We start from the raw sequence: 23,415 nt of genomic DNA on the forward strand, positions 1-23,415 counted from the left end.
CTGCTGTGTGGCACTCAGACTGTTACAAAACTACAACTCCCATAATGCACTGTCTCTACAGATATTGCAAACATTACTACTCCCATCAAGTCCTGACAGCCAAAGGTCCAAGGACTAATTTTCCTATTATGTGTATGAGAAATTTCCCCAACCTGAGGCCCTCCAGCTGTTGCCAAACTACAACTCCCATCATGCAGTGATAGCTTAGGAGCCATGAGTTGATTCACTATTAGGCGATGTCCACACAATGTACTATTTTTAAAAGAACGACCGTTGTTTTCCATTAAAACAGCGAGCGTTCTTTTCATACTGCAATGATATACTGTGAAGTGGGCCGTTGTTTTCTCACGATGTATTGAACAACGGCTGTTGTTTTCAGTGCCAAACAATGGCTGTTGTTCAGTACATTGTGTGAAAACAATGGCCGTTGTTCCATTGACTTCATTGCATGTCACTGCAGAAACCAGCGGCTGTGCTTTTAAAAATAGAATGTTGTGTGAACCTAAGTATGTTCTGCGTAGGTTAGCATTCCCAAACCTGTAGTTCTCCAGCTTATGTAAATCCACAACTCCCATAATGCACTGTGATTCTCCAGTTATTGCAAAATTACTCACATCATCCCTTCACAGCCAAATTCCCTTGGTCTCATTTTCCTAACAGTAGTGTCTCTCCAGCTTTTACTAAACTACAACTCCTATTATTTGTATGGCTCACATGGGGTTGAAAAACTACAACTCCCATCATGCCTTGTGGATCCCTCTAATAGTCCTGTTAGTATGTTCTTTGTCAGATGAGTGTGCCCATCATGTGGCTATCAAGCTGTTGCCAAACTACAACTTCCTTCAAGTACTGTGGCTCTCCAGCTTTTGCCAAACTACAACTCCCATCATGCAGTGTGACTATCCAGCTGTTGCCAAACTACAACTCCCATCATGCACTGTGGCTCTCCAGCTGTTGCCATACTACAACTCCCACCATGCAGTGTGGCTCTCCAGCTGTTGCCATACTATAACTCCCATCATGCACTGTGGCTCTCCAGCCGTTGCCAAACTACATCTCCCATAATGAAGTGTGGATCTGCAGCTGTTGCCAAACTACAACTCCCATAATGAAGTCTGGATCTCCAGCTGTTGCCTAACTACAACTCTCATCATGCAGTGTGACTATCTAGCTGTTGCCAAACTACAACTCCAATCATGCAGTGTGGCTCTACAGCTGTTGCAAAACTACAACTCCCATCATGCCCTGACAGCCTTCGGCTGTCCATGTTCCATGTTCCCTAATCTTTGGCCCTCTGACTGACAGATATTCAGTCCATCCCCAGTAGGACATGGGCTCCTTGGCGTCCAGAGCTGGTAAAGCCGCAGGTTACTTATCCCTGCTGCCGCCGCCATCCGCCGTCTCGTTATGTGGCTAATAAGCGCTAAGCCCCCCGAAAAAGGCGAACGCTGCTAAGTGCTTCCTGAACATAAGAACAGATCAATTCTGCTTCATTTTCCATTTTCTCTCGGCATTGGCAGATTATCTAGTCTTGTTCTTTGTCCGACTGAGACAAGAGGATTAGGAATCCGTCACATTCTGCCTCCGCAATTAGGAGCCATCTGCTACTTTCTCCTCCACCTAAACAACATCTGCAATGGAAGATGTCACTTTGCTGCCGTCACTAAGCCGCATACTGGATGGGAGAATCAGCTACAGTAAATGGAGTGAAGGGAATGGAGCTGAACTGTAATACCACACATAACCTTAGGATGGGGGGGGGCGCAGTTTATGCAAGACAGTGGCTGTTTTTTCCCCTAACCTGGATAATCCCTTTCCCAACGGGGAAAAAAAATCTCTTTCAAATAAACTGGTGTCAGAAAGTTTTACAGATTTGAAATTCACTTCTATTTAAAATCCTCAAATCTTCCAGTACTTGTCAGCTGCTTTACGTCCTGCAGGAAGTGTTGTATTCTTTCGAGTCTGACACAGAGCTCTCTGCTGCCACCTCTGTCCATGTCAGGAACTGTACAGAGCAGAAGAGGTTTTCTATGGTGATTTGCTCCTCCTCTGGACAGTTCCTTACATGGACAGAGGTGGCAGCAGAGAGCACTGTTTCAGACTGGAAAAAATATACCACTTCCTGCAGGACATACAGCAGCTGATAAGTACTGGAAGAATAAAGATTTTTAAATAGAAGTAATTTACAAATCTGTATAACTTTTTGAAACCAGTTGATTTGAAAGAAAAAAAAATGCTGGAGTACCCCTTTAAGTCTAGATTTCAATAATATTGTCTTCTAGATGTCAGGTACAAAATTGATTGCCAAGGTGTAGCTTCCCTTTAATTTTATTAAAAGGTTTATCCTGTTTTGACCTTTGCTTGGTGTGTATATTGCCAACCATACCTATAGAGTGCCAATAACCCAAGGACACCTGCGTCCTGATACATTATGTCTAAAGCTTTGATTTCTCAGGGTCTAAGTGTTCCGACCCCCACCGATCTCTAGAAGCAGCCTAACAATTCTCTCATTGGTTTAGACATGTCACTAAAACATGTCAAAACTTTTTTTTGTTTTAAGCATTTCATATACTGTATCATACCACTTCTCCTCGAGCCTTATAGGTGGCGTTTAGCAGACTTGCCAAACTCATTGGGTTCAGCAACATTCTCCAAGTATGAACGGTCGGCATTTGACTCCTGGCGGCTGGGGAAGTTAAATGCTGCCCTAGGAAGTCCTGGAAAACATGGATACAGTCTATGGCCTATGGTTTTATCCATGTTTTTCCTTGCAGGCCTAAGGGGGCATCCAACCTATCCAGTTTCGGGAGTCAAATAATGAGTGTTCAGGTTCGGGTTCTCTATAGATAAAGGAGGATCCTTGGGGTCATTCCATACGTGTTCTGTATAGATGAAAGGAAGACCCCCATAAGCGTTCTATACATGTTCTCTATAGATAAAGGAGAGACCCTTGGGGTCATTCTATACATGTTCTGTATAGATGAAGGAGGAACCCTTGGGAACATTCCATACATGTTCCCTTTAAATGAAGGAGAGACCCTCGAGATCATTCTATATATGTTCCCTATAGATAGAGGAAAGACCCTCGGAATCATTCCATACATGCTCCCTATAGATGAAGGAGATTGGGATCATTCCATACATGCTCCCTATAGATGAAGGAGATTGGGATCATTCCATATATGTTCTCTAGAGATGGAGGAAAGACCCCCTGGATCATTCCATACATGTCCTATATAGATGGAGGAAAGACCCTTTGCATTGTTTCCCAGATGAGCCCATGAAATCATAGTATGACTGCTACTAATGCCCATTGACTTCCTTAAGACCTCTGTGTGACCCCCAAGCCCGACTGATGACTCTCGATGATCCAGCTCCTTGGAGCATCAAGGTTACAGCCGTCAGATCTAATAAACTTTACATCCATAACAGATACATTTAATTTCGGGGCCATTTTGTGTTCTAACTACAGATATAATTGTTTTTCAGCCATAAAACGAGAAAGATCTTCAAGGTTTAAATGATTCTCCAGTGAAGGATATTTCTGTAGGATTATTACCTCGGTGTCGCTCTGAGCACTCGCTGAATACATAATATTTGATTTTACGTAGAACATAGACATCTAGGCTGAGTCTGCGTCAGGTCCCCAAGGGGAACTTACCCCGCCACAAGATTAATATTAACACTTTTCTATTGTTTCTTTTTTTCGGTAAAGTTCCTTTTTTTGGGGACTGTTTACTTAATGGGCCCGAGGCGGGAGGTTCTATGGTTTGTGCAAATCAGAGCAATCCAATTTGAACATCAAAGTTATAGGAAAATCAAAAAATAAAAGTTTTCCTCTCAGGATTACTTCTCCTCTCGGTGCCTAGGAGACACGCGGGCGTCTGCGCTCCATCACAAATAACACAAAGCCTTTCATCTTCAAATAAAAAGCGCCAGCCATAGTTCTCTATTAAAGAAGTCGGGGCGCAGGTAACTTCGCCTCTGAAGCATTTACATTTTAATGGTTTTATGTAAGTTCATTAAAGCGATGGGTTTTATGAGTCTGCGCCGGGACTAATAAATGGTTTGTGCCAACCTGAAACAAGGGCACGAGACGGAGAACTACTTAAATAGAGAGAGAACTTTTGCCGCAGAGATAAGTGTTCCAATAGGCGTGTCACTCAGCGTGGAAAATGTTGGCGGATGAGGAGCACTGTTGGGAATATGTGGAACATATAAACAATCTGAGTGGTTATGTTTTATTGTTTTACTATAATATTAGCCATAACTAGTAAGCGGAGTTGCCGAACGGTTCGGGGTCGGCAACATTCTCTGAACGTTGAACTGTTCAGGTTCAGCAACGTTCTTTAAACCTGAACATCCGGCACTTGTCCAGACATTGGGAGTCAAATGCCTAGCGTTCGGGTTCAAAGAACGTTGTCGAACCTGATCAGTTCAACAATTTCGCTCAACACTAGCCATAACCTTAAAAGAAGTGAATGATATTGATTATGCCAAGGAGGTGAGGTATATAAGGCAGCAATATGGAGCATTTGACTCCCGGCGTTTGGACCCTAGGGCTGTTGGGGATATTGTAAAAGGAATAAAAGACAACTGTGAGAGTTTATGTTTTATCATTTTACTATAATATTATTCATGACTATTTGAGTAGAGTTGCTGAATGTTTTGGGTTTGGCAACATTCTCTAGACCTGAATGTTCGGCATTTGACTCCCTGCGTCTGGATAAATTGGATGCAGTCCTAGGGCTGAAGGTTCGGGTTTGGAGAACGTTGCCAAACCCAAACAGTTCGGCAATGCCACTCAACACTAGCCATAACCTTAAAAGAAGTGAATAATATTGATTATTCCTGGGGGGGTGAGGTATATTGGGCAGCACTCCAGATGTCTGGAGAAGTCGTCTGTAGCTCTAGGACTGCATCCAGCTTTTGGTGCCAGGAGTCAAATGCCGAACGTTCGGGTTCAAAGAACATTGCCAAACCTGAAGAGTTTGGTAGCTCTGATCAAGCCATAACCATAATAAAAAAGAAAATAATATTTATTATGCCAAGGGGGTGGGGTATATCCGAAAGCATTGACCAGACAGATGTGAGGAAGCAGGAAAATAAGCAAGCATAAAGGTATAAGACTGTGACAAGGACCATAGTTTGATGGGTTGATGACGGAGCTGGAGCATCTCCAGAATGGCCGGTCTTGTGGAGTATTTCCCATATGTAGCGGTTAGTACTGACCATATGGTTCCAAAAAAGGACACCTGTGGTCATGGAAACCCAAGAGTCATCGATGTGAGGCCAATAAAGGCTAACCCATCTGGTCTGATGAGTTAGTAGAACAAACTGCTGAAAAAGTTCCCCTTGTTTATGATAGAAAGGAGTCAGATAACTTAGGGCATTGTAGATTACTTTGTAGCCATAGATAATCATAGGGGTCAGATAATCAGAGCTCACCCCTTTCCACCATCGAATGTGTCCATAATTGTCACGTGAACATAAGAACAATGGAAGAGGGTGGCCTGGTCTGTGCTTCACTTACCTGGAGAGGAGATGGCACTATTGGAAGAAGACAAGATGGTGGGGGCAGTGTGATGGGCAATGTTCTGCTGGAGACCTTGTGCCCTGGCATCATGTGGATGTTACTATGACACGTACCACCTACCTAACCATTGTAGACACCAAATCCCCCCCCCCCCCTTCATGGCAGCTGGACCCCATAATGACAGTGAATATTGCCCCAAGGACCACACTGCAGGCATTGTTCAGGAAGGAAGAGATCAAGATGGTGACTCGGTCTCCAAATCTGATCGATCATCTGTGGGATGTGCTGAAGAAGTCCTGTCCATGGAGGCTTCACCCCCGTAGTAGGTTCTCGCTCTATACTGTACTACTACCCATGTAGCGTGACATTTTATTGACTGGTTTAGGCATCTGCTTTTTCTCAATCATTCAAGTAATTTTCTTCTGATCAATGGAACCACCGGAGAAATAATCTGCGCTATCCTCCGCTATCATTCTCTGACATAATCCTGATTCTCGGCATTGTCTGTGTATATGTTGAATTTTCGTTAACGGGTTGAAACCCGTAGTTCTCCAGCTGTTGCAAAACTACATCTCCCAGCATGCCTGGACAGCCGTTGGCTTTCCGGGCATGCTGGGAGATGTAGTTTTACAAGGGGCCACAGGGGCCAAACATTGGTCTAAAAGATAAAAGAGCCCGGAATCCTCACCCTGAGACTATTTTATGCTTAGCTAAAAGCAAACCTCACGTCTTGCCAACAAATGGTCTAAACTTCGGGCAGCTTATCAGCGTTCTTGGATTCAGAGCCAGTGACAGCTTTTACCGCCGCTCGTGTCACACTGGTGAGGTCTGCATTAGTCTTGTAAAAGAAAAAATAATCAATCTCAGGCTCATTACTAAATCCTATTCTAATAAAACTCTCCATGTAGCAGCCTGGAAGATCAAATCCATGGAAATAAGAGTCCTGTAGCGGCGGGGGTCTCTAATGAGGCCAGGAGGGGCCATGCTTGGATAGATTTATGAAGCCCTATCTCTCGGCACCCTGTCCCTGAGCAGTTTCAGCAAAATTTATATCTTTGTATCATATGGAGAGTGTTCAGAGAGGACATAAGTCAGACGATAAACGACTGAAAATCAGAGCAACCAATCACAGCGCAGCTTTCATTTTCAAATTCAAATCATCTTAGAATGTGGTGAAAAAAAAATGTAAAAAATACCGATCCCTGAATGCCCACAGTCAATGACCCTTAAAGGGGTTATCCTGCTCTCGCACATTTTTAACATGTTGCTGTTGATGTTGCTAAGAAAACATAACAAACATGTTATTCTTACCTCTCCATGCTCCTCCGGTGTCCCGAAGCAGTTTCCAGTGTTTCCCCACGGTCTGTGCCCACTGTTACTTCCGAGACAAACTCGTCTCAGGAATGACAGCCCACTCAGCCAATTACTGTCCACTGCTCTGTCCCATCTCCATCAGTGATTGTCTGACCGGGCTGTCACTCCCAAGACGAGCTTGTCTCGGAAGTAACAGAGGGCACAGACAGTGAGGGATACCAGTGACTGCATCAGGACACCGGGGGAGCGCAGAAAGGTAAGCATGACGTTTTTTTTTTTTTTAATAGAGTAGTTATTCTAGATCTTTCATGCTTTCCCTCTTCTTCTGATCTAAAATGTTTTCTTCATTGACCTACTTCCTGTCTAGTGCACATCCTTTTCTGTTCCTGCTGTACTCCATAACTAGGAATTCAGCCAACTCTATCACCCTAATACTACTATACCTTATTTATTATAACCTATCCACTATACCCACAAGTGCCTCCCACGTAGTGCAAGAATGATAGAATGGAGTGTACACAGGAGCAGGAAGTTACTTACATAAGACAGCACAGTGGGGCAGACATTTTGAACAAAAAGGAGAAGGATAAAAAAAACACAGAAATGTAGTAAAATAACTTTTTTTAGTCAATATATGTTAATTTATTCGACTTTTGAAAATAGGTTTCATCATCTGGAGAACCCCCTTTAATGGGACTATCCAGTAATAGAAAAATATGGCCACTGTCCAGAGACAGCACCGCTCTTGTCTCCAGTTTGGGTGCAGGTTTTGGCACTCAGTTCCATTGAAGTGAATGAAGCTTAATTGCAAACCACACCTGATCTGGAGACAAGAGTTGTAGATAATCCCTTTAAGGGGTTAAAAGGAGGGCCTGCTCTTATTTTTTTCAGAAGCATCATTCTTGTCAATGACATTCGTGTGCTTCCCTTATTTTACCCATTAATTTGAATCCACTTTGGCTTTGGCTCAAAAACTGCCATGTTTGAAGCCAACATATATCAATGAAATCATGGTCTAGGCCCAGTAGTTGGGTTACTACTGAGAGGGTCACTACCTCACCCTAATGTCATGCCCCATATGAAGCCTGATTCTTACCTCTAGGCTTTGGAGCTCATCTTCCACCACTTGGAGGGAACCTCATAAAGCCGCCATCGCTGTCATATATAAGCCTTCCGCCAGGCTTATGTGTTTCCATCTATCATAAGACTCAGATCATTTATTTTCTAGCTGTTTATTAGCGGCATCTGTTCCTAAAATCTGCCAGTGCCGGAACACGTAGCGATTACTGTAAAGTATCACCGTAGCCTGTGCGACTGAGGCGCTGCGCATATTGTCAGATCTATTAGAATCTTCCATCTCCTCACTGACGCATATGCAGGAGACATAAAAACAACAACAACTGAGAGCAGCGGTAACCAGGTGGGATGTGGGAGGCGGGCGCGGAGTCACCACTATGTACAGCGCGGGCTCATAGCAAATAGTAAGAAAAACTCTGTAAACACCAACTCTTCCCCTTTTTAAATTTATTAAAAAGTTTGAATATTTTACAAACATTTCTTTAATTGCTTAAAGGGGTTTTCCTTTCTCCTTTTTTCCAGCTCGGCCCACTCTCACTTACTGGTTCAGGGCGTGGAGGAGGTGTAAGGACAGGGCACAGTGGCACCATCGGCATCACTGTATCTCCATCTGGCATTACACATGTCTCCGGAGACAATCCAAGCCTTGGAGACATGTAGGATGTCAGAAGGAGACATAAGATGAGTGAAAACATCCCTTCAGCTCCCGACCACCAGTCTCGCCACTGCCTGGCCCAGTGGCTGGGATACTAAGCAACCGCTGCCAACATGACAGTGACAGAAAGGGACCAAACTCAGAAAAATAAGCATTTTCGCCAATGGAATGCATTGAGAAAATTTTGTTTTTGCATTTTCCTAACAAAGATTTACAGAATGGGAATATCCCTTTAAGTGCTCTAAAATGGGAGATAGATAGATAGATAGATAGATAGATAGATAGATAGATAGGAGATAGATAGATAGATAGATAGATAGATAGATAGATGATAGACAGGAGATAGATAGATAATAGATAATAGATAGATAGATGATAGATAGATAGGAGATAGATAGATAGATAGGAGATAGATAGATAGATAGATAGATAGATAGATGATAGATAGATAGATAGATAGGAGATAGATAGATAGATAGGAGATAGATAGATAGATAGATAGGAGATAGATAGATAGATAGATAGATAGATAGATAATAGATAGATAGGAGATAGATAGATTATAGATAGATAGGAGATAGATAGATAGATAGATAGATAGATAGGAGATAGATAGATAGATAGATAGATAGATAGATAGATAGATAGATGATAGACAGGAGATAGATAGATAGATAGATAGATAGATAGATAGATAGGAGATAGATAGATAGGAGATAGATAGATAGATAGATAGATAGATAGATACCACTGTTCCGAGTGTTTTTCTTTATGGAATAAATGATTCACGATTTTTTCACCACAAGACTGGCGTGCTGCAGTCATATCGTTTCTGCTATTTAACATACACCCTTGGATCAGGGTGATACCGCTGGCACCCAGCATTCATTCATTTCTGAGTGCCACACTTTTTTGAAGAGCCTAGATAGATAGATAGATAGATAGATAGATAGATAGATAGATAGATAGCAAATAGATAATCCACGGCACTCACGGGGTTAAACGGTGAAAAAAGTAAGTGATTTATTGCAGCATTCCAAAACAAGACACGACGTTTCGGTAACCTCACGTTACCATCCTCAAGTGTGGATGGTAACGTGAGGTTACCGAAACGTTGTGTCTTGTTTTGGAATGCTGCAATAAATCACTTACTTTTTTCACCGTTTAACCCCGTGAGTGCCGTGGATTATCTATTTGCTATTTGGGAACGATCTGTGGTCAGGATCCAGGACCGCTGGCACCCGAATATTTTTGAGCAGTGCTGCTTAGATTTTCTGTTACATAGATAGATGGGAGATAGATAGATAGATAGATAGATAGATAGATAGATAGATAGGAGATAGATAGATAGATAGATAGATAGATAGATAGATAGATAGATAGGAGATAGATAGATAGATAGATAGATAGATAGGAGATAGATAGATAGATGATAGATAGATAGATACATAGATAGGAGATAGATAGATAGATAGATAGATAGATAGATAGATAGATAGATAGATAGATAGATAGGAGATAGATAGATAGATAGATAGATAGATAGATAGATAGGAGATAGATAGATAGATAGATAGGAGATAGATAGATAGATAGATAGATAGATAGATAGATAGGAGATAGATAGGAGATAGATAGATAGATAGATAGATAGATAGATAGATAGGAGATAGATAGATAGATAGATAGGAGATAGATAGATAGATAGATAGATAGGAGATAGATAGATAGATAGATAGGAGATAGATAGATAGATAGATAGATAGATGATAGATAGATAGGAGATAGATAGGAGATAGATAGATAGGAGATAGATAGATAATAGATAGATAGATAGATAGATAGGAGATGGATAGATAGATAGATAGATAGATAGATAGATAGATAGATAGATAGATAGATAGATAGGAGATAGATAGATAGGAGATAGATAGATAGATAGATAGATAGATAGATAGATAGATAGATAAGAGATAGATAATAGATAGATATAAGCAGAGCCATGTACAGATATAGTCACCCCCTACACACGTCCTTAGTTTCTTGGTATTATTGTTGTGTTCTCAGTGTGGTCTTTCTATACTGTTCCTCCATAGCTCAGTATACTGTACATTCCATCTTCCTTCTTTCTCTGTCATGCTCACGAGTCTCCACTTATATAGATGTTCTGTGTGGAGCGGCATTGTTCTCCATGCAGCGACTGAATTGTACACCGGGTCTCTTTGAGCCATTGATGAGATTTAACGCTTTCGATCTGAATGGAGGCGGCATGAATATAGTAATAGTGGAAAAAGAGGGGAAAATCAGGTATAGAGAAGCGAGGCCTGTGTATGACGACAAGGCTAATAAGTCCGAGCTGTGTAAACGCTGAGACCTCGGCATAACACCGCCATTCCCAACCAACCATTCATTTACGTGAAATCAATAGACTTCCTGTGGTTGCTTTCCATGTAACCTCTACTTAATTTGTCACTCTCCTCGGCTGCTTCTACAATAGGATGGTCTATGTGTTTAGCAGGGGAAAGTTCCAGAATGAGTGAGTCATGTGACCTTAGCGGAAATACATGTTCATTAGTTCTCCATCTATTAGAAGAAAATCAGAATTTCTACTTGTTCTTCGACAATTCAGTCAACAGTCAGGTTTTTCATCTCACATGTCATTAACAAGATCACAAAGGGGCGGGGTTTATGCAAATTAAGATTATGTGGGCTGTCACATTGTGAAGCATAAGGCGGGGCTTCAAATATCCCACAGTTTGGGATTAATATATTGTACTAAGTTCCTGAGAATTGGGCCGATGGTTTCCAACAAGATTTAAAAAAAAATTCTTAGACCGGAATTCAGAAAGTGGCAAATTAAAAAAAAAAAATCAGATTCAAACGCCATTGTAGAAAGTCTCAAAATATGAAAACTTCTCATTCTGTTGGCAATTTAGATGCACAAAATCTGACCATTTAAATCGGGATGCAGTTTTAAAAAGTGTAACAAAAATTTCTGTTTCTAATAAAGTTTTAGAAAGTAGCAAATTTCCAATTTCAGATTCAGATAGAATTATTAAAAGTGGAAAGTGGAAACATTTCTAAATCCGATGCCTTTTAGAAAGCACCAAATTCAGAAGATGTATATGTATTCTCTCTCCTATGGAAAAAAAAGATAGATGTAGCAGTCCCTTAAAGTCAAAAAAGTGGAGAAAATCAAGCGATTGCTCCTCAATTTTTGCAAAAGTTAAATAGGATTTTCATGATGACACTTTTTATTAAAAGGGAGAAAAATATTTTTAAATCAACTAGTGTCAGAAAGTTATACAGATTTGTAAAGTCTCCCAGTACTTATCAGCTGCTGTATTCTTTCCAGTCTGCCATAATGCTCTCTGCTGCCACCTCTGTTCATGTCAGGAACTGTCCAGAACAGGTGATGTTTTATATGGGGTTTTGCTCCTGATGTGGACAGTTCCTGGCATGGACAGAGGCGGCAGCAGAGAGCATTGTGTCAGATTGGAAAGAATACACCGCTCCCTGTTGATCATACAGCAGTTGATAAGTACTGGAATACTACTTTTAAATAGAAGTGATTTACAAGTAACTTTTTGGCCCCAGCCCATTTAAAAAAAAAAAAATATATATATATATATATCTATCTATATATATATATATATATATATATATATATAAAGAGAGAGAGAGAGAAGCAATTTTAAAAATCATTATTTTTTAAAATTTATTTTTTAAAATGCCAACTTCATACATTTCTGATGCTATTTTACAAAGAGTCCGCAGGTGACACCTTCTTGATCCACGTTGTTATTGTTTTAGACAAAAACCTGACAATAAAAGAGCAAAAATTTCCATTTTTCCCAAACTTAAAACTGTCTGAAAACCGTAGCGTTCAATGATTTATAAGACCGACGCTCCCTGTAGACAGCAGCAGCTTTATCTCACCGCCGGGAGCCGCCTGGTACTTTTCGCGTGATGATGTCATCGCGGGTCACTTTCATGAAAAATGCAAAGTGTTTGTTGTCTCCGGGAAAAAAAAAATTAAATAAATAAAATATTTGCCTAAATGCGTCCGTGGGGATTCAGCAGTCATTACACTTGTGTTACTGGGCGAGAATAAATAAAGCTTTTTTCATTTTGTAAGCATGCATATTTAATTAACCCCGCGTTGCATCCAGATTTGTGGCCGCTCTTCCATGCAGATGCAAATGCGTGGTTAGAATTACCGTCCTACTGTGCGCAGGCAGATTATCTGTATTCCCGAGCAGTCTGAGGGTTCAGCGCTAACACAGCAGAGTAAATTAGCATTTTATGAAATGGAAATCTCCTAAATTATTAAGAGTCCCCGGTTCAGATTGATTACCGCCATCCTCATTATCATTCCAAGGCCGGAGTCCCTTCATCTTGCTTCCCCCAGGTATTTGTCTACTATATGTAGTCGCTCATTATAAACTCATAAACTAAGTCTTATGGGGCGTGTAGTCTCGGCAGATCGTTTTCTTGACGTTCCTCGAAAGGGTTCTGTAATTTGAACAACCCCCTTTCCATTTGCCTTACGATGGGACACCAATGTAATATAGCGGTGTCTGATCCTATGGTGGTAGCTATGGAGGAGCGGAGAGGACGAAGGGCTTCCAGCGAATCTGGAACTCAGGATCAGTACAAGATAAGTAATTTAATGTACGTACACAGTGACCCCCCCCCCCCCCCCCCCCCCCAGCAGAATAGTGAGTGCAGCTCTGGGGTATAATACAGGATGTAACTCAGGATCAGTACAGGATAAGTAATGTATGTACACAGTGACCCCACCAGCAGAATAGTGAGTACAGCTCTGGAGTATAATGTGGAATGTAACTCAGGATCAGTACAGGATAAGTAATGTAATGTATGTACACAGTGACCCCACCAGCAGAATAGTGAGTGCAGCTCTGGGGTATAATACAGGATGTAACTCAGGATCAGTACAAGATAAGTAATGTAATGTAATGTACGTACACAGTGACATCCCCCCCCCCCCCCAGCAGAATAATGAGTGCAGCTCTGGGGTATAATACAGGATGTAACTCAGGATCAGTACAGGATAAGTAATGTATGTACACAGTGACCCCACCAGCAGAATAGTGAGTGCAGCTCTGGAGTATAATACAGGATGTAACTTAGGATCAGTACAGGATAAGTAATGTAATGTGTGTACACAGTGACCCCACCAGCAGAATAGTGAGTGCAGCTCTGGAGTATAATGCAGGATGTAACTCAGGATCAGTACAGGATAAGTAATGTAATGTATGTACACAGTGACCCCACCAGCAGAATAGTGAGTACAGCTCTGGAGTATAATGTGGAATGTAACTCAGGATCAGTACAGGATAAGTAATGTAATGTATGTACACAGTGACCTCACCAGCAGAATAGTGAGTACAGCTCTGGAGTATAATACAGGATGTAACTTAGGATCAGTACAGGATAAGTAATGTAATGTGTGTACACAGTGACCCCACCAGCAGAATAGTGAGTGCAGCTCTGGAGTATAATGCAGGATGTAACTCAGGATCAGTACAGGATAAGTAATGTAATGTATGTACACAGTGACCCCACCAGCAGAATAGTGAGTACAGCTCTGGAGTATAATGTGGAATGTAACTCAGGATCAGTACAGGATAAGTAATGTAATGTATGTACACAGTGACCCCACCAGCAGAATAGTGAGTGCAGCTCTGAAGTATGTAAAGCCCCATCTTAATATAACAGCAAACTAACCTCTGCTACATCTGTCCATTACTGTCTTTCCACATGCCATACATGTATATTACGGAATGAACGTCAGCTACAGCACAGTTTACATTCTACCTTTCATTTTATGAACCGGCTCTATAAGAAGAATTAATCTTTTCCTTTTCTGCCATTTGATGCTAATATAAGAAATTGGACATTTTTCACTGACTCACTTGACAAATCTTTGGCAGCCGCAGCGCGGAGTCACCCAGAATCAGCGCCACGATATATTCGCTCACGTACGACTCGTGGAAGCGCTGCCAGCTTTATCATTCAGATTCAGAAGTTTTTCTCCGGATGTGAAAGTCAAAGGACTTTATAGGAACACGACATTATCTGTATATTAGACCTGATCTAAATCTATCATAGTAAGGGATAGCAGACCCAAAATGAATCCTAATAATGGGTCATTATATAATTAGTACAGAACAGGGACCTATCTTATTATTATAACCCACATATAAAAGTAACAGCAACACAGTGAATAGCACAAATGATAAACTCAGCTCTGCTTCATTGAGGAGTTTTGGTCGGGGGCGTATTATGGCTTTCATCACTTCTTCAAAGAGAGGAGAAGCCTTTATGTACAACTCTATAATATGGACATCTGAGGCCAGGAAACTTTAGAGAAGTTAGTGGTAAGATAAGTGACGGAGTCTGACATGACCTTAGTGCTGTCGAGGTGTGAAAGCCGCAGCGACGAGATCTCCTGGTGCGAAGCTGTAAGAGCGCACAAGTCCATGTCACTGTCACATAATGAAAAATGATCCTTTATTCTCTGGGGAAAAAAATGATGAAAACTTTTTTCTTTCTGTGTGTTTTTATGTCCATTTTTTGTTATTTGCATGTTCTTATATTGTCTAGAAAAAAGTGGAAAATTCTTTACTTATTCTGTACTGATCCTGTTACATCCTGTATTTTACCCCAGAGCTGCACTCACTATTCTGCTGGTGGGGTCACTGTGTAGAAACATTACTTATCCTGTACTGATCCTGAGTTATACTCCAGAGCTGCACTCACTATTCTGCTGGTGGGGTCACTGTGTAGAAACATTACTTATCCTGTACTGATCCTGAGTTATACTCCAGAGCTGCACTCATTATTCTGCTGGTTATCTTTAAAATAATAAAACAAGCTTATTCTCATGAGTGCTACGCACTGTACAGCTTAGCTAGTACTGTGATACAGGAGGACAGCTCTACATCCGTGCCTTGTATAAAGATCAAGAATCCCAGTTGGGATCATCAGCTCAAACTCTATACAAATACTAAACCAGTAAGAGTTTTTTCCAATAGAAGTCAATGGCAGCTTCATGCCCAATCCTTGTATGTACTGGGTGTTACTCCTGCTAAATATTGTTGGTCTTATTAAACCTGTAGAGATTATTATCCTACTAGATTCCAGGTTTATTCTGGATTCACCATTTGTTTTTCAGAGTATTAAGGTCAGCTGGCTGCCACCCCCATCAGGAACCCAAAATGGATTTATCACCGGATATAAAATCCGGCATCGGAAGACCACCCGACGGGGAGAGCTGGAGACTATAGAGCCCAATAATCTATGGTACTTGTTCACAGGTGAGTGACTGAATGTTATAACTCGTAACTCTTTAGACACAACCATATTGTATCAACGTCCTATATCTAGAGACAAAGAGTCAATCAAATGTGGTCATGATAGATTGGGAAAACCTCATGTGGTGTGACTGGAAGCAATCTGGATCATGATGGTCAAAATTTATTCAGATTTCCTAATTGAAATGATGGATTACAAGAAGCCAATTCAACTGTTCTATGAATGGATATATCCAGTAGTATCTAGGAGTGATAAATAGAGATGAGTGCTTGGCATTTAAATACCGGTGGTTGAAGAAGTTGCATGCAGCCCTACAGAGACCGGGAAAACTTGGACATAGCCTATGTCCTATGGCTGGATTCATATTTTCTGGACTCCCTAAGGCCGGGTTCACACAGCATAAGACACCGGATGTTCTGTGACATGTTTGTGTCACAGAACGGCCGGTTTCAGTGAAGGTCATCCCAACTGGTACTGTAGTACTGGCCGGTTAAATTTTATTTCTTTTGAATTGGGATGCGGGCGCATTTGGGTGTATATATTACATTCGGATGTGCCTGCATTCCATTTACCCATAGCTGACAATGTAAAGTACGGTAGGAGCTGCACTTTACATTGTCTTAACAGTCAGTTGTGTGCAGCAGTTATTCAGTGAATAGCGGCCGCACAAAACTGATGTGTCAGTTTTTTGTGTGGCCACAAGGAATCCCGGCCGAAGTGTATACTGTCCATAGACTTCAATGCAATGTATATTTTCAATTATTCACGGCCAGTGTTGCAATGTGCAACAACGGCCATGATTAATTGAAAATATACATTGTGTGAACATAGCTTAAGGCTGCATCCAACTTCTTCAGCCACCAGTTGTCAAATGCCCAATGATCGGACTTGAGTCACTCTCATCTCTAGGGGTTTTGGTAGAACCAAAAGATGTATTGGAATTGATGGGTTATAAGAAGCGAATTCAATAGAGATGAGCGAACCTGGAGCATGCTCGAGTCCATCCGAACCTGAACTTTCGGCATTTGATTAGCGGTGGCTGCTGAAGTTGGATAAAGCCCTAAGGCTATGTGGAAAACATGGATATAGTCATTGGCTGTATCCATGTTTTCCAGACAACCTTAGAGCTTTATCCAAGTTCAGCAGCCCCAGCTAATCAAATGCCGATCGTTCAGGTTCGGATCGACTCTGAACCTGAACTCTGTTTGCTCATCTCTAGAATTCAACCATTTGACACATGGATATATCCAGTATTATGCCATAGTGGTAAAAGAAATGGAAGATCCATGTTACGTTTCATGTACATGGACGCTACACCATATCATGGACTCATTGAGCTCCATTGTGCTACTGCTTGGTGCCGGTCATGGCAGCCATTGGGTTGGACTTCTTTACTGTCACACAAGGTACATCTGTCAATATGAAAGGGAGCTCAACTAGTCCTAATAGTATTGGCACCCGGTGATCCAGAGCTACAGCGGTGGTCATAGCCTCAATCCAATGCTTGGTGCCCCGAGCTATAAGAAAGTCCACGGCAAAGTGTGCCGATATGGTTCGGAGTTGTTTGGGCTCTATATGACTGTATTATTGTGGCACATTATAATGGCGGGGGACGTCCAGACATCAATGTCTTCCCCTGAGTGGGTCCTCAAATTAACTAGATAAAAACCCAAATGTCATCCTCACATCAGACGTCATCCATCCTTTAGTTTCCCGGTGATTTACCTTTGACAGGCTCCCTCACATTCATTCATAAGCCAAGATTAATTGGAGATGAAATTAGCCGAACGAAATGAGCGATCTTCCCCGCGTCCGGAGCGCCCCCTCAGCTTCACGCCAGATATGTATCAGGATTGATCTTCATATTAAGCCTCTATTATTGGAATTCAATGTTAGGACCGATCTGTCTGTCAAAAGCGAGATGTATCATTGAGGGCTGTAAATGAAAGGGAAGATTGAGGTAATTGAAAAGCCAGATGCCTTGATAAATCCCCGACTCTCATCGCTTTTCTGAGCTGCTGACCTTATAACTCAAGTGGGGGGGAAATCTAGTGTCTGGTGCTCTTCTTATATATCAGGTAATAGAAAAAGTAGTAATCAGAAGGAAATGGTGGAGACGCGGAAAACCATCCATACACCATGGGCTTGTCCAGTCTATGGCAAGGACCGGCTCTTCTTCACGAGGAGGTGAAAAATTGTGAAAAACTGGAAAAGTGACCACTAACTTCAAGTGTCCACACAGTTTACTCCTCATCTCTGCAAGAAAACACTTTGGGGGAGATTTATCAAACATGGTGTAAAGTGAAACTGGCTCAGTTGCCCCTAGCAACCAATCAGATTCCACCTTTCATTCTTCACAGACTCTTTGGAAAATGAAAGGTGGAATCTGATTGGTTGCTAGGGGCAACTGAGCCAGTTTCACTTTACACCATGTTTGATAAATCTCCCCCTTTGTGATCAGAGTATTGAACTTTTTTTTAAAAGATTGAGATTTGCAACCCCTTTGAGGCTGGGTTCACACTACGGAACCTGAGCGGAGAATTTTTTAAGGATTCCGTAGCGCGCACCCGTTCACGGCCTTGTGCCTCTCCTCCGGCTCCATAGACACCATTCTTTGGGCAGCCCGATTCCGCTATTCGCCAAAAGAATTGACGTGTCAATTCTTTTGGCAGAATGCGGAATCTGACCATGCATAGAATAGTGTCTATGGCACAGGCGGAGAGGCGCGCGGCCATGAACGGGTACGTGCTACGGAATCCATCAGAAATTCTCTGCTCCGGTTCTGTAGTGTGAACCCAGCCTTAAAGGGGTTATCCAGCGCTACAAAAACATGGCCACTTTCCTCCTACTGTTGTCTCCAGTTTGGGTGGGGTTTTGAAACTAAGTTCCATTGAAGTAAATGGAGCTTAATTGCAAACTGCACCTGAACTGGAGACAACAGTAGGGGGAAAGGGGCCATGTTTTTGTAGCGCTGGATAACCCCTTTAAGGGGTACTCCAAAAAAAATTAACTGCTGTTAGGAAGTTATATAGATTTGTAATTTACTTCTGTTTAAAAATCTTTTTTCAGTACATATTAGCTGCTGTGTGTTCTGCAGGAAGTGGTGTATTCTTTCCTATCTGACACAGTGCTCTATTCTGCCACCTCTGTCCATGTCAGGAACTGTTCAGAGCAGTAGCAAATCCCCATAGAAAACCTCTCCTGCTCTGGACAGTTCCTGACATGGACAGAGGTGGCAGCAGAGAGCACTGTGTCAGACTGGAAAGAATACACCACTTCCTGCAGGACATACAGCAGCTGATAAGTACTGGAAGACTTGAGTTTTTTTAATTAGAAGTAATTTTCAAGTCTGTAAATGTTTCTGACACCAGTTGATTTGAAAATATTTTTTTCCCACTGGAATGCAACTTTAAAGCATGCAAGCTATTCGGTACCAATCAGACAGTATAAGTAACTGACCATTCAAACTCCAATCCAAAGAGTTACAGATCTATAGCCTCAATGACACAATCTACCGACGTGTTTCTAGGGTCAGTCAAACCGTTTAATTTTGGGTTGAAAAATGTCCTTGTCTTTGAGGTTTTCTCTAAAAAAAAAAGCCACCCTAAGCAATGCTGGAGCTGAGGTGGCAGCAGAAAACACTGTGTCAGACTGGGAAGAATACACCACTTCCTGCAGGACATACAGCAGATGATAAGTACTGGAAGTCTTGAATTTTTAAGTAGAAGTAATTTATAACTCTGTATAACTTTCTGGCACCAGTTTCTTAAAAAAATTGCCATTAAATAGTTTTGAATGGAGTTAATGTCACTTTGTCCTTGTTTGATCCCTAAAATATTTTAAAATGTGAGCTGTTGTTGTCATTTTAACGCGTTTCAGCTCCTTATATTACTTTACTTTTATTACTATCCATTTCAATAAAGGGCAGTCTCCTACTCAGATAAAACATGGCTGATTGCTTTACTTCTATGCTGTAAAACATTACCCTTTGTAGTTTTTCTTTTTTAAAAAGTGACACGGCGTGATTGTTTAAGTGTCGCAGTTAAATGTTCTGCTTTCTGCGAGCGTATTTCTTGTCAAAGTAAGTATATCTTCTTCCAGAACAATCAGACATCTGCCATAACAGGGTAATTTAAGTTGCACTTACAGCTTTAAATATCCTGCATTAGACTAATAGTGAAGGATCTGGAAACTAACTTTAAGGCGCTGGTATCAACAGTTCCAGCATTGTGTATAGTGTCTTATAGATACGGAAAACCTCGAAGGCAGGCACTAAGAATTTTTAACCCAAAATTGAATATATTGACCCTAGAAACACGTCGGTAGATTTTGTCATTGAGGCTGTAGATCTGTGACTGTTTGGATTTCTACTATTAGTTTGATTGATTTGCTTATACTGTTTGATTGGTACTGGATCGCATGGGTGCCTTAAGTGAGTGCTCCAGTGGCAGAAAAAATCCAATCAACTGGTGTCAAAAATTATATAGATTTGTAATTTACTTCTATTTAAAAATCTCCAGTCTTCCAGTACTTATCAGCTGCTGTGCGTCCTGCAGGAAGTGGTGTATTCTTTCCTGTCTGACACAGTTCTCTCTGCTGCCACCTCTGTCCATGTCAGGAACTGTCCAGAGCAGAAGTTTTCTATGGGGTTTTGCTGCTGCTCTGGACAGTTCCTGACATGGACAGAGGTGGCAGCAGAGGGCACTGTGTCAGACTGAAAAGAATACATCACTTCCTGCAGGACAGACAGCAGCTGATAAGTACTGGAAGACTTAAGATTTTTAAATAGAAGTAATTTAAAAATCTATGCCAGCTGGTTTGAAAACAGTTTCCTTTTCCCCTTTAAGGAGAGTCTTAACGTGTTCATATATGTTTAAAAGCTGTTGGCCAAAAGTTCTTTATTTATGGAGCAGCTGCTGCCATAGTGAATGAATAGAGTGGCGGAATACATGTACAACTCCTCTCTTCTCTTTGCTCCCTCTGTAGATGTGATATAAAGCAAGTGTGCTATATACATTATTTTTTTTGTTGTTATCATGCTGTAAAACAAAGCTGAACTTACCAGAAATCCAGGTCCAGTCTCCTGAAGGCAGATTTTCAGACTTGTGCTGGTTGAAAAAAACAGACTAAACACAGGGATCCCGGCCAGTACAGAGAGTCCCGGCTCAATTTGTCCATCAATCACATGACTGCTTCTCTCTGTGAGCGCTCAGTTTGCCTGAAATACACAGGACTTCCTGTTTTCTGACTGTTTCCCCTTTTTTGAGAAAAAAAAAAAAAGAGTCCGAAAACAGGAAGTGTCGTGTTTTCCATGATAACTAAAAAAAAAAATTATGAATGCAAATTGCAAACTTGCTTTATATCACCTCTACTGTTGATTTAGATTTTTAAAGTTATAACGACAGCGACACTTTAAGATCGAGGGGTTTCTAGAAGGAGAACCACCCCTGAATTTCATTTGATCCTGTGTCATGACACTTATTTCTGATCTGGTCCGTGTATGGTTTGTCCTTGAGTACATTGAATGCCTTTTTGTGTTGCAGGACTTGAGAAGGGAAGCCAGTACAGCTTCCAAGTCTCCGCAATGACGGTGAATGGGACTGGACCCTCCTCGGACTGGTATACCACCGAAACGCCAGAGAACGACCTTGATGGTACGTGATTTGTTGTCACATTTTTGTTCACACTGGAGTTTTAGTACAGGGTTATATAGGCTGCAGAAGTAGCTGGAAGATTAGGAAAGGTTTTTTTGTTTTGTTGTATTAGTTTAAATTTGTATAGTGTTAGGGCTACAAATGACTTCAGGGTCAGTGATTACGTATATAATCCACCAAGTAGCTATCACAGTCATGGCTATGCCACAAACAATCCTTGTTATTACACCCTTTAAGACAGAAGACATCCCCTTTATGTGCTATATGCCACCTCCATGGGCTTCGTCAGACCCACTACATCCAATCCATTCATGGACAGCCATTTATTTGATGGGGAATTGTATGGGCTGACAACTAATCACCATGCTGGGGTGGGGTGTTGTCAGGAAGCCTGTTTCCATTTATGAAGGGGTTGTACTCTCTCTTCCTTTTTCTTACATCTCGTGACACATGACACAATTGATCCAATAATTTCCTATGGAATCAGTACTGTGACATCATTCGTGACATCAGTCTTCCTTGCACCTTGTTCCTTGTCTCTCTGTCCGGCCATGGGCGTTGGAGAGATACACACAGTGTAGGACGTTTCCATCTGTTATCCTCAAAAAGAAGATAGAGATGACAGTATCCTAAAAATTTTAGTTTTTTTCTACCAAAAATAGAGATGGGCAACATTTTGACCCTTACAATAGTTCCTGTAAAAGACCTGTAGGGTCAAAATGTTTCCTATATGGATGCCTATCAGAGAACAATAAAATTATATAGAGGATGCTGACATCTCTGTCTTTGATGGTTGGAAGTGTTGGGAAGACTATTGGGTGTATTGGAAAGATTTTGAGACCATCTTCCCATCTATCATTTGCAGTCTCCCTACCTTGGTGCTTTGGACTCCATCGCTTGTGTATGGACAGCAGATTTGTGATAACCCGGCCTGAGCTACGTTCAGACAGGAATATAGCAATAACATTATTAGCAGCGATAACCTTCAATGTGCTACCGGTCACCCTTGTTGGCCACTAGAGATGAGCAAACTTACCAAAAGTTTGGGTTCTTACAAACCACAACGATTAGCATTTTAAAAGGTGGATGCAGCTTGAGGACTGCTTGGAAAACTTGGATACAGCCATAGCATTCACCTTCTCCAGGCAATTCAAATGCCAATCGATCAAACATGTGCGAATCTCCAACTTTTGGCAGGTTCGCTCATCTCTATTGGCTACGTATCCTTATTGAACACTGTTCACACAACCGTGACCAATTTTTGGATTTCTTAGGCCTCAACTTCATTCCAGGACAATAGCATACAACTGTATTACTTTTGAGATCTTGAACAAGCTTAAACATGAAAGTAACTAAGTCCTCATACGTTCCATTGACCCCTACCGTGTGTGATATTAAGACACGTTTTGAGTATTTTTGCACAGGACTTCAAATTTCATTGATGCTTTGGTGAAACCAGAGGAAGCCAAACACCTATTAGATGCTGAGCGGCCCCGGCGCACCAACCGGGGCCGCCAGGCAGATTGTTAACGGCAGCTACTTTATTGCGTATAGGATTCATGTTGCTCACCTCGCCTTGCCTGTATTTCTATGTGAAATGAGCATCAGTGAGGTAGACAGTATGTTGGAGAGCTGCCGCCGTTCCCCACGGATATCCTTTTTAATTAGTACATTTTGCTAAAGTGATTGGAAAGCCACTTAAGAGTCAAGGTTCCCCGCAATGCTCCCTTGTGGTTGCTGGCATCTGGGAAGCTCTCAAATATTTATTTTTAGACTTCGGATTCCTGTGGGAACCCCCAAGAGAATTGCCTTTAAAAGGTTTCATTCAATTTGCCTAA

The 23,415-nt window shown here is 41.5% G+C and overlaps 1 protein-coding gene across 1 annotated transcript in view; it reads left to right on the forward strand.

The window, feature by feature from the left end:
• The window catches only part of DCC (DCC netrin 1 receptor), a 375,839-nt gene that overhangs the window by 269,528 nt on the left and 82,896 nt on the right, over positions 1–23,415 (forward strand). The window contains exons 14-15 of the mRNA XM_069963563.1: positions 15,784–15,925; positions 21,467–21,577. Coding sequence (XP_069819664.1) covers positions 15,784–15,925; positions 21,467–21,577 — 253 coding nt within the window. The remainder of the gene's footprint in view (positions 1–15,783; positions 15,926–21,466; positions 21,578–23,415) is intronic.

The sequence above is a fragment of the Dendropsophus ebraccatus genome, chromosome 3 (genome assembly GCF_027789765.1).
Source record: "Dendropsophus ebraccatus isolate aDenEbr1 chromosome 3, aDenEbr1.pat, whole genome shotgun sequence".
NCBI classification, from domain to species: domain Eukaryota; kingdom Metazoa; phylum Chordata; class Amphibia; order Anura; family Hylidae; genus Dendropsophus; species Dendropsophus ebraccatus.